The sequence below is a fragment of the Syngnathus leptorhynchus genome, chromosome 7 (assembly GCF_054491065.1).
Source record: "Syngnathus leptorhynchus isolate UIUO chromosome 7, UIUO_Slep, whole genome shotgun sequence".
Lineage (NCBI taxonomy): Eukaryota > Metazoa > Chordata > Actinopteri > Syngnathiformes > Syngnathidae > Syngnathus > Syngnathus leptorhynchus.
In genome coordinates, this window is record NC_141201.1 from 11,375,389 (window position 1) to 11,392,820 (window position 17,432).

Genomic DNA, 17,432 nt, shown 5'->3' on the forward strand with positions numbered 1-17,432 from the left:
TCATGCATATTAAATTAAATGCAATAAATGCATATAGATTGGTAAAAAAAAAAAAGATACATTGGCACAAATTACATAATATACATAAACATTTAGGGTGGCGCACTGGTTAGCACGTCTGCCTCACAGAGAGGAGGGTGCCAGGTCGATTCCACCTCCGACACTCCCTGTGTGTAGTTTGCAGGTTCTCCCCGTGCCCGCGTGGGTTTTCTCTGGGCACTCCGGTTTCCTCCCACATCCCCAAAGCATGCTTGGTAGGCCAATTGAGCACTCCAAAATTGTTCCTAGGTGCGAGTGCGGATGGTTGTTCGTCTCTGTGTGCCCTACGATTGGCTGGCAACCGGTTCAGAGTGTCCCCCCCGCCTACTGCCCAATGTGATAGGCTCCAGCATGGATGGACATTAACATTTACTATATATTTAAAATAGTTTCATAGATTGTGCGGCTCAATTGTGCAATGATGCTGCTGTCAGTTTTTTTTTTTTTTTTTCGTAAACGCGATTCAGCCATTTGAAGAAAAAAAAAGCTCTTTGTTTCTTGTACTGCCAGATGACAATGTGTTCCTTGTTCCCTCTCATTTAAAGAGGCAAAAATATGTCTATGGTCCCAAATAGTTCTGCGAAGAGTTGTTGACACCATGCTCAGACCAACTTCATGCATGGAGTCATTCTTTGTCAAGACCTTTTTGCTGGATATCTGTTAAAGGGGGGAAAAAGATAATGATGCTCCGTTAGTCCCGTTAGGAAAGTATTCATTGTTGAGTTTTGCTAGCTGAAAATGCAAAATAGTTTTTGTTACAATGCGGACAATGACGTTTGTTAAAAAGTAAAAAGTGATACATTATTTGATGCACGTTTAATGTTCTGAAGATCAAACTGACAAAATTCCTTAGGAGTGTTCAAGCGTAAGAGAAGTAGCGATTAGCTCCCACTGCTCCCCTGTCAGCTTGAGTCATTCAACTTGTTATGCTGCCATCTTGAGTTGACATCCACTCTGAATCTTCACTTTTCTAGTGACATTCTGCATGTGATCTTTGGCATTAGGATGTCTTTGTATTCACGGAGAAATGATTTGCCATGCAAACACTTTATCATAAATATAGTTTGTCACACCGTCAAAAGACAATTGTGTTACAAACAGAGAGGCCACCATAAAGTCAAAGTCTGCTTTCTTGTCAATTTCTTCACATGCCAAGACACACAAAGAGATCGAAATGTCGTTTCCAACTGTCCCACGGTGACAAGACATATTTCATCACGGACAAACAAAACATTCAAGTAACAACACAAAAAGTAAAAACAAAAAGGCACATACAATGAATAAATAAGTGCGATGAATAAATAGTAAATAAATAAATAAACATGAGGAGCAAAAATGGAGCAAGTGTGTTAAGCAAATTAAGTCACTAAAGATTTCCTCATCTTCATCTATACATTAATACCAACACTGAAGAGAAACTAGAATAAGTCACTGACCATGGAATGGTTCACTCACCAGACTTGTATTCAATTCTCACTCAGATGAATGTAAATGTGAAAGGTTGTCCGTCACTGTGCCCGATGATTTACTGGCAGTGGCAACCAATCCATAGTTCCAACAGCCCCTTGTCCAAATCGACCCCGGTAGGCTGCCGCTTTCCGCACCACCCCTGAAGAGAATAAGCGATATAGAAAATGGAAGAATGAATGGATAAAATAGAACATGCAGGAATGAAAATGAATTTACAGTTAGTGTTCACTCGTCATGTATTTATAGTGGCAAATCCTATGAGCCTTTACTGAGAAAATCAACTCACGTTTTTTTTGCGTGTAGGTCGGCCGAGTGCTGTCTTTCGTCAAAAGATAGTTAATAGTTTTGGAATTTTGAGGAGGGTGTAATGTCCCCAAAATTCTGTTTTATCCATTGACGTCCGTGTGTTCTTCTTTGTGGAATCCCAAAGGCTGGAAGTTCTACAGAACACTTGACTTGACACTGACTGACAGGCAGGTCATGGACAATGGCCTGACCTTTGAATAATCACAAAGCTACAAAGTCACTGTCCAAGGCCCGTTGTGCACTTGTGCATTTCTAAAGTAAAGGAAAGCTGAACTATTAATAGGCTCTAGAGTAGAGCCAGTGCCTGCGGAGCTGCCTGGTTGCTCAGAGGGCTGCAACAAATCTTGTGTAACAATCCAAACAAACCCTTTTGATCAACTCTGAGAACTACAGAGGGGAAAAAAGCGGTAATATTCTTTTCTTGTGGCATCATCTAGCAAATTCTTGCTCTCCAACATGTCATATCGTATTCCATCATCTTTTTCATGTGTTTCTCCTTCTGACCTGCCTTCTTATCCCTCAACTTTGAATCAATTACCGACAGACAGTATGTCAGTCATTCACATGTGTTGAACTCATCATCCCTCTTTTTTTCTTAATCGCCCTTTTGCAGGATGATTGCAACCTCATCTCAGCCCATTTCCTTTTACTGCCAGCTCGTTTTTTTTTTTTTTCTTTGAAGCAAGCTTGGTTCAATTCTGTCTGCAAACTCATCCAAGACTAACATCAATGAGACAAGTTCAAATCCTCTCTAATGGGCTGCACGGGGAGTCTTCCCTCGGGCACACTACGGGAGGGAGAGATGGAGAATAAAACAACATCAGAAACTGAAGATCCGAGAATAAGAGCCATGCAACAGATTATTACGCTGTAGAGAGCTGACAGGATGCTGGCAGAGTTTACACAGAGTTTCAACTCAACTGAGAATTGGCTGTCTAAGCATATAGCCACACTGTGTATTGTCGATTTACATTAGATTATAGTAGAATGATGCAGGAAATTGCTTATGATTTTAATTTTGGCAAGTATTCTGGCATGAGTAAGAGTTTATACAGTATTAATCACTGAGATTTGTTTCCTCTTTTAAAGTTTCGTTCTACAGTCTTTCTCCTTTGTCATTAAATGACGAATTGGTTCATTTACAATCACTTCCCGACATCTAGAGGTCATAACTACTGTGGCCACTAGATGTCCTCATACACAGAGCCAAAAAGACTTTAAAGTGACAATTGATTCTGTCTGGGGAGACAAACTGGGAGAGATGGGAAATATATGTCTGACTTGGATTATCTTTTGTCGCTGTCATTTTCAATGATCACCCTCATTTTAGGACCTCCGACCTACAACTGACATAAAATTTGGCCTGGGTATCTGTGACGACTGTATTTTTTAAATTATTCATTTGTGAAAAACAGATTTGAAATATGCAATATAGACGTACACCTCTATTAGGGATGCAACATTTTATAGCCAAACCTGCAGCTCACGGGCAATGCTTTTTTTTTTTTTTGGTATTGTGTGTATTAGATTTGAGCTGATCCAAGGGTTTGCTTTAAATTTTAGTCAAGAAAGAACCATGTGTGACATTTGCTGCAGCCCAAAGTGAGTTTCATTTCATATCCAGTTTTCTGAAAATATATCTACAGGAAAAAAAAATATATTTTATTTCCAGAAAGTTTGTCACTGTGGAAAAAAAGTAAGGCTATTATTTCTCATTCTAGAAAAAGAAATCTCAATTATATTCAGGATGTACAAGACTCCTGGAAAATCCTTGCTCCGCCATACCATCTTGTCAGAAGGCACAGGCACAAACGACAGCCACCACCACTATGTTGCCGATGGTTGCCAAGACAGCAACCCACAGCCAAATTGTGTCACTGGATACTTTGCCATCATCTTCCGTCTCTGAGGGTCGAGAGTAGCCGGCATTGAGGTTGGAAGTCGACGTCTGCAAAGACGTGTTGCCATTATAGGGAGAATCCATGAAGGCCCCTCTCACAGCCGGGAAATGCTGTCAGGACAAGAAGAGGGAAAATGTAATATTTTCATTTACGGGTTCTGAGCTCATAAACACAACATGATTGAACAATAAAAAGCTCTTCTCAGGGGCTTCTAACCTCACAGCTGCATCGGGTTCAGGACAGCTCTGCTGTACAGTAAACAGCAATCTACATCTCTGTGGGTTTCATTCACAGAGGATTAACAGTCTGCCACATGTTAGAAAGTTTTGCTTTCCTCACGCACAAACTAGCAGAGAAAGCCACCGAGAGAACTAGTGAGGCAGGAAATGAATCCCAGTTTCTTCAGCTGTTGAGTAACATTTATTTATTATTTTTTTATATTTTTTTTAACACAGCCTCTGCAAAAAGACAACACGACAAATGCAATCTGTTGGCAATACGTGACACACGGCACATTCAGTCACAGTCTGTTCAGTGACCATTAATAACTCAAGTTTTGACTTTTTAACTTGGGGGTATTTCAGCAAGTTAAAGCCCAAAATTCAATAGTAGCCCCATGACTATTATGAAAGTCAAATCTGAATTTGCGTGGTTTGGCACAAGGACAATTTGGCTATGGAAATTGTGTTGTCCTTCTGTGGGATATTTCTGGGGGCCACAATGATCCAACATTAGTCAGCACTCAAGAGTGTGAGTGGGGTCATTATTCGTTTGTCTACAAACACGAGCAGTGTTCACTCGGCAGTGTCTCAACTGAGTCAAGTTCCTGCTTTAAGCGGTCTCTAGTGAATCCACTTTTATGCTCAACTTCAGACTGGAGGGAAAATTGAGGACACAGTGAGAGCAGTGTCATTCTTGTTATCTCCAAATTTAACAAAGGAAATGGGATGGATCATATCCAGTGAGTCTACTATATTTTTTGCCTATTCTGGCCCTTTTGTAACTGCACACCTCTACAAAATACCAAAAGAAGGAAACCTCAGCAACCCACCTTTACAGTTGGACAAAACTTGCACTTGGCAGGGAAAGTGCCTTTAGTGTTATAGTAACACGCAATTACTGAATAGTGTGTTTTCTCAGATTAACAATGTAACAAGGCCATAGGCGTGTGCCCATTAAGAGTGTGCCCACAAGTGCATAACAAATGATTGACAACTCTTAAGTCATGCCGTCTATCATTAATTGGTGTTTTTCCCATTGGAAGTAGTACAAGAAAGGCGAGAGATGGCTGACCTTTTTCACAGCACATATTTATCACGTACTACTGATAGGCCATATTGACAATCTTAACCATTATGATTTTCTTTTTTGCAAACTTTTAGTGGCAAGTAGAAATAGATAATGAAGGACTTTGTGTAATAATTGGCAGATGACTTTCTGGGTGATAATCGTGTTGCCCTTTAACATATTGTTTTAGGCTGATTCCCAAAAATATCTTTTCTTTTTTTTAGCAAATTGGATTTCTGAGAGATTTTCATATGTTGTGTTCTTTCATTCTTTTTTCATGAGAAAAAAAAACATATTGTATTTTGGTGGTTAAGATATGGCACCAATATTTAGAAGAATAAATCAAGAGCACTCTCACGTCTGCTGCTTATTATTTGTATTTAATACTAAGTGTCTCAGAGGATTTGTCACGTTCGAAGAAAGCTTTCGGGGAGAGAGAGACCACAACGTCGAAGCTCAGATGTCATTTGACAATGGTACATTAGAAAACACATCAACTGCCACAGTGCATATGTGAATCAGACTTCACGCCAAAACTAGACAAATGTTTCCACACAAGACAGCATTGAACTTTTTCTCCCTCTCATTAAAACGTCTCAGCCTTGCGGCTGTGTCTCTTCCTGAAGAAAAACAGTGCCGACATGGCATCAACAAAAACAGACGAGAGAGCAACAGTGTGAGCATAGCACGTGTGGGATGTTCATATCCTTTTCAAGGAAAAAATCTAGTTAGACCAGCGGGATATCTACTGATACTGACGTGGCCCCATCAGGCATCGTGTCATTCCACCAGAATGTACAGAATGGCACAGAATGCTCTGCCAAATTTCCATTCAGGCGCAACCAGACTTGTGCCCGCATAAAAATCAGGATAGGCAAGCATGTCCACATGCCCCGTCTTCTCTACCAAAATAGATCTGCAAATTTGCTGGCTGCAAAAGTTACTATCAGAAAGACTCATTCTCCCGCTGTCCATGCAAATGCAATTAAACATTCTAGCATTTCTTACATCTGCTTCTTCTCTCTTTCTAAACGTCACAATTGGCAAGAAAGATTCTGCTCAGGGGATCTTTATGCACCGCTGTTTCTCATACTCCTTTATACTTTCCATTGTCTGTTTTCCGCACGAGACACACATATCATATTGAAGCACATATAATTTGGGAACACACACACACACATGAGCTCGATGAAGGGGTGACAAGCTGTTCATTCACAGGAAAGTTACAGTTGCATAAGACTTTTTGAACATCTTTCAACACCTGTAAACTGACACAGATAGAACAGGGGCATTGCGATCATTTTGAATATTGTGAAAGAGTTTGTTCTGGAGTAATACATTTTAATAAATCATATAAAGATTCATTAAACATGTGGGAAGATATATTTTTTGCACAATTTTCCTCATTTATGATGCATATTAAAAATGGTATTGTATTGGCTATAAAATAGCTGATATATTTTAAAATATAAAAGTCTGAAATAATCTATTGTGTGTGGTGAATCTATATATGATTTTTACTTTTTAAATTGAGCTACTAAAATGAGTTTGTCATAATCCATCCATCCATTTTCCGGAACCGCTTTTCCAACCGAGGTTGCGGAGTTCAATATTATTAAGTATTTTTTTAGGGGCACCTGTCTATTGTGTGTTCACAATTGCCGAAGGCCAATCAAGTGAGGGCTAGACGAACAGCATACATCATAAATACGTTAAACTAATATTAACTATTCTATGATATGCACCGTAGAGTAATTTAAAAAATCTATAGCAGACCAGTCATAAAAATAACGTGACCATACAAGAAGGGCTTTTTGGAAGAGGAATGAGTCATTTTCATCTGAATTCACTTTTTCCTACCAATATACTTAGACACAATATTCAACACGTGAATTTACTAAAAGTATTTAAATTGTATCTATACTTTGTCATATTAAGAAATAAGAATGTTCTTTAATATTTTTCACTTTTGTGAAAATTCGTAAGAACAATAATCGTGTTATCATTACCAACTCTATGTGCGAGATCTTCTGCATACTTGTGTATTAACCATCACAGAAATACAGAATGCAAAAAAAAAAAAAAAAAAAGTTCAGTTAGGCAGCCGTGACCAACATTGGTAAGAAATCATTTGAACAACCAATGGTACACGAGTAATCATTGAAATGAGAAACTGATCATTTACTTGTGGAATTGTTTGCTTTTAAATCAATATTTTTAATTTCACAGGTATTTAATTGAGATTGAAACAGTGTTGTGTTAATGACAAAATTATTATTAGTCTGACTTTTCTAGTTTAAAGTATGAATCATGGTCATTACTTTGTTTTCTCTTCTAGCAGTCAGACCAAGTTACAGAGCAATGATAACATGGCCAGTCAGTTAAGGACGAAAGGAGACTGTTCAGTGAGACGTTAGCAGTCAGCATTAAAGAATAAAGTATAATTGCACAAAATAAATTATGTAAGTGAGGAAACTCTTTTCGTGTTGATGCCGAAACAAAGACTCGCAGTAGGCTATAGCAGCATCACATATACACCAGCATACACAATTATCGGACTCCAACTATGTAATAAATTTACACAATTATAGAAGTTGCAAAAATTTCAAGACAGTCATTTAAATCATTAACAATAGGTCTTATTTACTCTTAAAATTGCCTACCTCTTCGGTATATTGCTACGACTAAAATCAACACAGCAGGAAAGTCGGAAAACTTCTGTTTACGGTTGGAAATACAGTCACATTTTTCATCAGGTAAAGGTGCTGCCAAAAAAATATTAGAATTTGGAAAGGGAAGATTGAGGATGAGAAGTGAAAGAAAAGTTGTACCTACAGGGGTTTAAATGTGACGTAAGAAAAAAGCTCCCCAATGTCCTCCTGCTCTGCACTCTGACTTAGACAGAGAGCGCACAGCAAAAGATCACTTTAATGAGACCCTGCTCAATCTGAGGAGAAGAGAGAGAGAGAGAGAGAGAGAGAGAGAGAGAGAGAGAGAGAGAGAGAGAGAGAGAGAGAGAGAGAGAGACGAGATGATCATGCACTCTCTAAGGGCAAAGTGTGTGGACAGCACGCCTGCAATGTGTATGTATGTATGAGTTGAAGGGTACAGGTTGTACTTTGTGATATCAACGAGGACATAAAAGTAATTAGACAAAATGTGATGCGAGGGGGGGGGGGGTTGTGCCTGTCTCAGGTGTGAGTCCACCTGAACAGATGAGACACCCCTCCAGGTGGAAACTGAAAGCGATGTCAGAGGGGAATGCACCTGATAAACCAACAAAAGAATTAAAAAAAAAAAAAAAAAAGAATGAAAGGGAATGTAAATGAGGCAGCGGACTGGATGTAAAGAGATGAGGTCGGAGCATGAACTCGTGATGATGATGAAATAGATGTTGTGATGAGATGTAAGGATCAAGGAATGAGATATTATAGGGATTGTGATGTTGTTATGAAAATAACAATATTATGAGCTAGTGTAGAAGTTAAAGTGAAGTAGGATGATGAGCAGATCACGGGATGAAGTCGGAAGATGATGGGATTGTAAGAGAATAGAGGAGGTAAAAATTGAGGTCAGCTAGGGAATACAACTACAGAAGTGGCCATGTAGAGATGAGGAAATGAGGAATAAGAGTGAATGGATGATGGGATAATGGAAGACATGCGGTAAGGATAGGATGGCAGTGATGACAAGGTGGGGGAAAGAAAGGAAAGAGGTAAGGAGGGGGAGGAGGAGGTAGGACAGTGAACAAATGATGCAATGTATGTACGCAAAAGGTAGGAGGAAGATGATGTCAAAGGATTGAGGTAAAAATTACATGAGGATGACAAGCTCCGGAAAGGAGAAGACGTGAGGTAGGCGGCTCATTAGATAGCAGGGATGTAAAGAGGAGGTGGAAGGATGATGATGATGGATTCCAAACACACATGAAAATGATGGATGCACTTTGTAAGGGATGATATATTGAGATGGAGGGATGATGTTGAGGGCCAATCGTTTTTCAAGCTTTCACCCTGGCTCTTTTCTCGGCTGGATTTGTAACATGAAACGTTTAAGCCATCCTCTACGCTTGTCTCCTGCACCGTGCCCAAACTGTGACATCACAGGCGACTCTTTCGCCATGTCATATGTAAATTATTCAGCATTACTCTCATCATTATGTCCAGAGCTAGAAAGTACTTGTAGATTAGAGGTCCCATTCATTTTCCAAAGCTGAATGTTGACATGCACACATTGCTCATCGTAGTTTGATCGCTATACAAAGCAATTGTAATCTCATTGTTATAATGGAATCTCTAAAAATCCACTAGTTGATTGATTGGTTCAAACTCAAATTTGTTTTCAAATGTACAACTGTGGCAACAGTGTTAGCAAGTTGTTTGTACTTAATTAAAAGGAACAATCGTTCTGTGAACTCTTACTTCTTTGTTGTTGTGAAACGTGGGCCACCCAATTTTTACAAATGCAAATAAAAAAAATAAAAAACACTTTAGTTCAATTTAAAACAATGTAGTTAAAATGTTATCAAAGTTTGATGCCTTGAAATTTTGAGTTCAATTATTTGTGTTTGCGTTTGTGTGTGTGTGTGCGTGCATTTGTGCGTGCGTGCGTGCATTTGTGAATGTATTTATTTATTTCGCCTCTTTTTTTTTTTCTTTTTTTTTTTTGTATGTGTTGTCAGGCCTGCATAACAGTGCAGTTTCGTTTCATTGGCTTTTCATCCGTTTAATAACCCAGATTTCAATTTGAGGATATCCAATTTCACATCACTTGAACCATGTAATGTAAATCCACCCAAAGCCATTTCCTGGATAACACAGATGCAAATCTTCAAGAAGTGCTCATAAATTCAAAAGGTCGCTATCGGCATCTTTTTGTTCCTCACTCTTTCAATGTGTAATGTAATCCACCAACATGGATTTTTTTTTCCTGTCTCTTCTTGTTTGCTGCATACATCCTGCAAACTCTCAAGCCATTGCTCTTATCCCGATTGGACGCATTCAGGATATCCTGGAACAGCATGCAGTGCTGCGTGACCTATTGGGATTAAAGAGAAACATCACTTCAATCCTCAAAATCTGATGAGAAAGAAATCCTTCCGTCATGGCACCCCAAGAAGTCCGTACAAATTTGATACCATATGAATGACATTTCCTGGATTAATTCTCGTAAATTAAGAGGGGATTCAGATACCGCCTGTGGTGATCCCCCAAGCATGTGGCAGCAACACACATTAATATCTTTATTTGTAAATAAATCACAGCCGTTTGTTCGTTCATCAGAATTTACTTGCTTGAGATAGTTGGATTCTCATTAACGCCCACCTTATTCACAAACCAAGAAAATGTGTCTTTAAATATTGTAAACAAGCCCAAGCCACACAAAAAAAATCGGATTTTAGGGCTATAAATGGGATTCTCTGTCTGTAACTGCTGAGATGAAAAGAGAGGAACAGAAACGAAGGGAAAGGAAAAGGAACTAATAAACAGCCTGGCCGCAGCCAGCTGTTCCTCTACCCTCTGAAACATCTGTCGGGATAGGAAAAAGACAGAAAGGGAGGAGATGAAGAGAAACAAAGGATTGAGAAAATAGCAGTACAAAAAAAAAAATGAGCGTGTAATTCACAGGACACTATATTAGGTACACCTGATTACAAAATAGTGAATATTTGCATGTATTTGACACACACGTTTCACATGACACGTCAGACATTTAAATGCATTGAGGTTAAAGTACTGATTATATATATATATAAAATATAAAATATAATATATGTATATATATATATATATATATATATATATATATATAACCAATAAAAATTGGAGAAAAAGAAAAAGTTTGTGTTCACACATATATATATATATATATATATATATATATATGTGAACACAAACTTTTTCTTTTTCTCCAATTTTTATTGGTTTTTTTTCCTTTGTGTTAAAATTAAATGAAAAAGATGTATACAGTCCAGAACATTCCTGCATTGGCACTGTAAAATGTAAAGCCCCACAGCTCTACTCTATTAACCCTAATTATACCCATAATTAATACTCTATATAAGAGTATATATATATATATATATATATATATATATATATATATATATATATATATATATATATATATATATATATATATATATATATATATATATATATATACTCTTCAAAACACTGAAAACATTTAGTACACTTTTTTTTTTAAATATCAGAATTTATTCTGGAATCAACTTTTTTTATGATTTTGTCTGTCAACCACCATATAAGTTATGAACAAACAAATGGAATCAATTGTGCCTTTAACTATTAGATATTATTATTATACGTATCAATGATACCATCCACCCTCACTGTGTTGATGACTCACAATTATTGTCATGAATAAATTAAGGGATATGTAACTGTCCCGCCATAAGGAGCCAAAGGGGGAAAAGTAACCAAAGAAGTCTTCCTTGCTAGCAGCGACTTTCAAAGAGACATGACATCACTTTGTCTTATTTTCTGGGAAAAACACAATTGAACTGACGTCATTCAAATGAGTCCCAAGATGACTGTTTTCAAATGCAGAAAAAAATCACATCATAATGTCTTAGTTATCGAGCCATGTAATGACAAGAAAATACAACATCTTGAGCATGTCTGGAGGCAAAATAAGGCAGACTGCACTTATGACAGGAAGGGAGGGTGCAAGAATAACAGAGCAGGAGAAAGTGGATCGAGAAAAGTCTGCAGAGTAAGGTATGCTGATGAAAAGTGCAAGGAGTACAAAAGTGACAGAGTGCGACACCGAGAGGCGGGGTTGTGTTCCATGGGTGGCTGAATCTTTGCTTATCTTTGCTAGAGGCGCTCAAGCTGACAGACGAGCAATGAGCACCATTCACCGACATCACCAAGTGACGTTGTCCGGCTTTCATACGACCGCTTCATATGCTCTCAACACACTCACGCTGTACTGTGGATGCACATGTCGGATGCATCCGGGTGCACGCATATACACAGGCATTCCGTCAGAACACGTTTTAGTGGGTCAACCTACACAAGTAAGTCCCAAGGTGGTCATGTTTATTTCTGCTTGAGGTCTTTAATCATATGGCGTCCTCTTCCCTTCTGTTCCCCATCTGTCTCCTCTCACTACATAAATACTCACTTAGCATCAGTAATCCATTGTGTTCCAAGCCACAATGATGAGAGGTATGTTTTGGTTGCTTCATGGAGTTTTAAAGGAATTTCACAAAATAAAGTAATTGGTTCTTAAAATGAGAGAGAAAAAAAATCATGTTGGCTGTCCACATGTCATTGCAATGAGTATCTTTATCATCTAAAAATGTAAGGCCTTTTTAGACATGCAGACATACAAATTAAGGAATATTTTTGGTATTTTTTTTGTCTCCTCGAGATGGTGCTCTGCTTAACATTGACGAAAGCACTCTGAATAACCATTTCTAAACCACTTTCATTAAAACAACCATTTCATAAAGAGGGGTAAAAAATATAACAACTGTTTCATGAAGCAAATTTGAAGCTTCATTTTCCCCTCACTTGCTTTACCCAAAATATAGGGTTTTAATGTAACTATTCAAAATGGCTGCAAATGGTTCCTATATATTTATTGGGTACATTCTATGTTCCACCACACGCACAATCACACTTTCCCTGAACCCACGATTCCTGCATATTCCTGCACAACCGTGATATAATCGGTTTAACAAATGCTTGCATTAGAGTGTGAACAGTCTCAAAAGAGAAACACAGATATGCGTGCAGGTAGAACACACATTACATACACGCACCTCTTAAAATACTTGTGTATGTTTCATGCACTGTTAAGCTCATTTTTATTAACTGTGTGCTCTACTGAACAGACAGTAGCTCTATTCCCGTTGCATGTCAACCTGGAGTATACACCTCGGCTTTACACATTTAGAGTTGATATTCCATAAAACTGTACATAGGTCCTGTACTCTGATGATCAACACAAAAGTTGTCTTGCCTAGAAATCAAATGTTCACCTTGACCATGCCATCTTCTTTTATTTTGCCTGCATCGACAGCCACCCTCATCTTTATATCCTGTTTCATTATATTAGACTTGCACATCATAATTTCCAACAGTCGCAAAAGTTTTGTGGTCAGTGCCTTTCGTAAGACTAAACAGTTTCATTAGCGGGCTAAGGATTAGTCATCGAAGACCTACTCCTCAAAACGACCTGCTCGGTTTTACGGTGCTAACCAGCCGGCAGTCATAGGTGGATAAAATCAATCTGAGCAAAGTAAAAAACATCTGGGAAAGTGTCAAGTGCTGAAATATAGTTTTGAAAATACAATCACTATAGGCATAAAGATATCATAGTTCTCTGTTGCCATCATTCCAACCGGATTATGCATGACTTGTTTGTACACGGAAGCACCTTGTTATGAAATCCAAAATTAACCACGTTGCGAGACTCGGATTATCCTAATCCTCTGATATTGCAAACAACAAAACACTCGACTGCTGTAAAGAGATTATTTTATATGACAAAGCTGTCCCAGTGGTATTTCAAGTGTTCATCTTAATTACACAATCCACATTTCGGTCGGGTGTGGTGATGATCCTAATGCAGGCAGGATGGGTTCAGTCCCCCGTTCAGTGACAAGGTTACTATAATTTACTAGAACTAATGAAATTGTAAATTTTGAAAACATATTTGATGACTGAATAAAAATATAAACATTAGCACTTGAAAAAAGGCAGTTAAGTGAAACTCCTATTTACATTTATAAAAATATAGCTAACAATAATTGTAGCGAAATGTCCGTGTAGGATAAGTGGTATAGAAAATGGCTGGATGACAGTCATGTGGTGACAGAGTCATAATAATAACAATATCAAGGCATGAAATGATGAAATGTAGTGTCTCTAATTGTACTACATCATGACATTGCAACCCCAAAAACTTTAAACGTTGACTCCCCAAGTGATGTGTGGGCTGAAAATTGACATAACGTCTAAGAGACATGCCATTGTTTCTTTCCATGTGCATGTGATGATTTTGTATGCTTCTAATCTGTCGTGCTCGGCCCCTCCTGAATGAATAAAGCATTATGGGGCTTATATTATGCGTGCCATGACTCATGAGCCATTCGCTCGTGTGCCTAATGTGTTCAGCAGTAACGTGTCCTCAGGTTATCACTATAGAGGTTGGCTCAACTCTCTATGTCCGTATGATGACAGGCACTGTGAGCTTACAAATGAAGTCTGAAGTATGTGCATAGATGTGGCAACCTTGACAAAGGCATTTATAATTTGAATAGGCTCCCAATGATAACTGAATGGATGATGTCTCTAATGGCATGTGCATAGTCAGAACATGGAGTGTTATCTTCCTACCCTAGCTTGAAACCCTACTGCCAAACATAACCCTGATTTGAAACCCTACTTTGATACCCTAACCCTAGTTTGAAACCCCACTTCTAAGCCCTAACCCTATTTGGACCCCTAGCCCTAGTTTGAAACCCTACTTCTAAACCCTAAACCTATTTGAACCTCTAGCCCTAGTTTGAAACCCTATTTGTAAACCCTAACCCTAGTTTTAAACCCTACTTCTAAACCCTTACCCTAGTGTGAAATCCCAACCCTAGTTTAAAACCCTACTTCTAAACCCTAACCCAAGTTTGAAACCCTACTTCGATACCCTAATCCTAGTTTGAAAACCTTACCCTAGTTTGAAACCCTACTTTGATACCCTAACTCTAGTTTAGAACGTTACTTTACCTCTAGTTTTAGACCCTGAGCCTACTTTGAAACCCTATTTCAACACCCTATCCTTAGTTTGAAACCATAGTTTCTTTTACCCTAAACCTAGTTAGGATGGCTCAAAATGGTGCCCAGAAGTAAAGTCACTAATACAGTTAATATTAACATTAATGCTTACTTTATTTGCATTTTTGGCACTTTTTTTTTTTTGTTCAAGTATTCAGTCAGAGGGAAGATCTCAGCTGCAGCTGTTACTGCAGCAGCATCTGAAAAAAACAGCCGGTAACAAAAGTGGCTCTCCTGTTTATGTTCACATTTGCTCTTTAGCGCTAGATCATTCATTTTCTTGCATTCTGCTCAATAAAAATAAAACATTTTTAAAAAATGGAAAATTTAAATGAGGCATTGTTCTATATTCACAATTTTGCAAAAAATTCGTCTGGTGGGGTTTTGTGTCCCGTCCCATCACTAATAACAAGCATTGCCCTCTGGCTCTCTATCTCCAGTGTTCATCAAAGGACAAAGGGTGATGAGAGGAAAAAGAACAGGCTGAAAAAGGAGAGCTGTTTACCATCAACCAATGAAACAAAAAGAAATTCATGATGGGGGTAGATACAGATATTTGCCTCCAAATGACTTCTCTTTGAAACAATAGCCTTAAAAAAAGCAAAGAACCCACAAGACGTGACCTCACACATGACTCACTTGTCTAAATAAAGCCCTTCCCTCCATCTCTCCTTGTGGAAAAACTTCACTTGAGTTATTGCTGTTTGCACAATACACATCCATCCATCCATCCATCCATCCATCCATCCATCCATCCATCCATCCATCCATCCATCCATCCATCCATCCATCCATCCATCCATCCATCCATCCATCATCTATTTCTAATAATGCATAAAGCAATGCAAACACCAAACAGCAAACTAAGCAAGTGATTTCGAAAGCATAACTTCCTGTTATGTAAAGTGATGCACTCTTTGCTTTTTATCCCCAATATGACTTTAAGGTGCTCCGAATCACTACTATTGTCCTTTGGTCTGAACAAAGTACAATGGAGAGCTTTTGTTTTTGTGGTTCCCTGACTATGGAATTCCTGACGTCACGCTTTGATTGTGACTTTTTTTTTTTTTTTGTAATTTCACCATAATAATTTACTGAGCCCCAAAACTTGATGCCAAGATGAAGTTATACATATTTGTAACAAGTGCCGTTTTTATTTATTTTCTAATTATACTGAAAATATTTTTATCTCATTTCTCATTTCAACTTTTTGAGGACATACAATATTTATGATATATCATAAATCACTTATCTAAGGAATTCCCAACGACCATCTGATGTTCCTATGCTTAAAACCGATGCTGAAAAACTAATTTGGATAAAGACTCAAAATCACTTCAAAATTCCAGTACACCTCCTTTCCCGGATCCTTGTTTGCAGTCAGTGTTCGCTTGCTCTCCTTACCTGTGCAGCCATCAGTGATAACTCCATCATTCCTGGATCGATGGTGGCCAGCCTGAAGGCGGAAAGATTCACTTAGGCAGGAGACTGAGCAAAGCACTGGAGGAGGGAGAAGAAAATGAGGATGAAGGTCTCTGCTGTGTCGCAGATATGCTACAATAAAAGCTCTTCATGCTTGATGGAATAGTTGATTCATTCAGCACATGAGCAAATACACCCCCACCGATTGCCCTGGTTGTGTGTGTGGAGGGGGGATTCTTGTTCCTTTAAGTGTGCAAAACTAACCTTGCTCAATTACTTGATCATGTGTCTTTTTGACTTTGCATCCCATGAACATCGAAACCATATCTTTTACTTTGTTTTGGGGGAAACTGCAAACAATGTGGTCTGTTGAATCATCTCCTTTGCAAGATGAACATGTAATTTTAATGATACTGTAAAAAAAAAAGAAATAATTTTGAATTTAGGCTTTTTCCCATCGTCAATTTGCTGGGTTTAACGCATCAGAAAACTGTTTTAATATAGTAAAGATTTGCTTCCAATGTTGACTATTTCAAGTCCTCTGCACCCAATATAAATATCAAACTTACTAAGGTGTCTTGTATATGTTTTCATTACAGTGTCTGAAAAGAAAATAACCCTTCACCCCTGACCTTTGACCCTAGACCCACAAGCCTGACTTAAACAAATGACCATGTATAGTAGCTTGTTTTCATCCATCCATCCATTTTGTTTGTTTGAAAATGTCCATATGTATATATATATATATATATATATATATATATATATATATATATATATATATATATATATATATATATATATATATATATATATATATATATATATATATATATATATATATATATAATAAGGTTTTTCTTTTAAATAAAAAGACCATGTATAGTAAGGCTTTTCTTTTTCATAAAAAATGACCATGCATAATAAAGCTTTTTTTTTTTTTTTTTTTGCAAAAAAGTGGCCAAAAGCTTTTTTTGTTAAAAAAAAAAAAGATTACCATGTATAGTAATGATGTGGGTTGATTCTTAAAAGTTAAAGTAAGGATGAATACAGTATGTCCATGAGATCACCGGAACAGAAATAAAGTGCATCACAAACATCAACAAGAACAGAGACTAACACTTGCTCACTACTTTTTTTGCTTGGACTAAGGTGACCTGTGTGGTTAAAATGAATTCCCAGAGACAGACGGGTCTCCTAGTTT

At 37.8% G+C, this 17,432-nt stretch overlaps 1 protein-coding gene across 1 annotated transcript; it reads right to left on the bottom strand.

The window, feature by feature from the left end:
* Positions 1-3,607: 3,607 nt before the first annotated feature.
* Positions 3,608-16,307, bottom strand: LOC147054757 (uncharacterized protein C14orf132). The gene is made up of 2 exons (XM_085915605.1): positions 16,211-16,307; positions 3,608-3,826 (listed from the first exon to the last, which is right to left on the bottom strand). The coding sequence occupies exons 1-2, from the start codon at positions 16,238-16,240 to the stop codon at positions 3,608-3,610; spliced, it is 249 nt and encodes an 82-aa protein (XP_085771731.1). The 5' UTR covers positions 16,241-16,307.
* Positions 16,308-17,432: the final 1,125 nt, after the last annotated feature.

Excerpts from the sequence above, each read along its gene's own strand:
- LOC147054757 (XM_085915605.1), bottom strand. The coding sequence starts at position 16,240 with ATGATGGAGTTATCACTGATGGCTGCACAG. Across the intron at positions 3,827-16,210 it reads TATCACTGATGGCTGCACAG|CATTTCCCGGCTGTGAGAGG; the intron begins GTAAGGAGAGCA and ends TTGTCCTGACAG.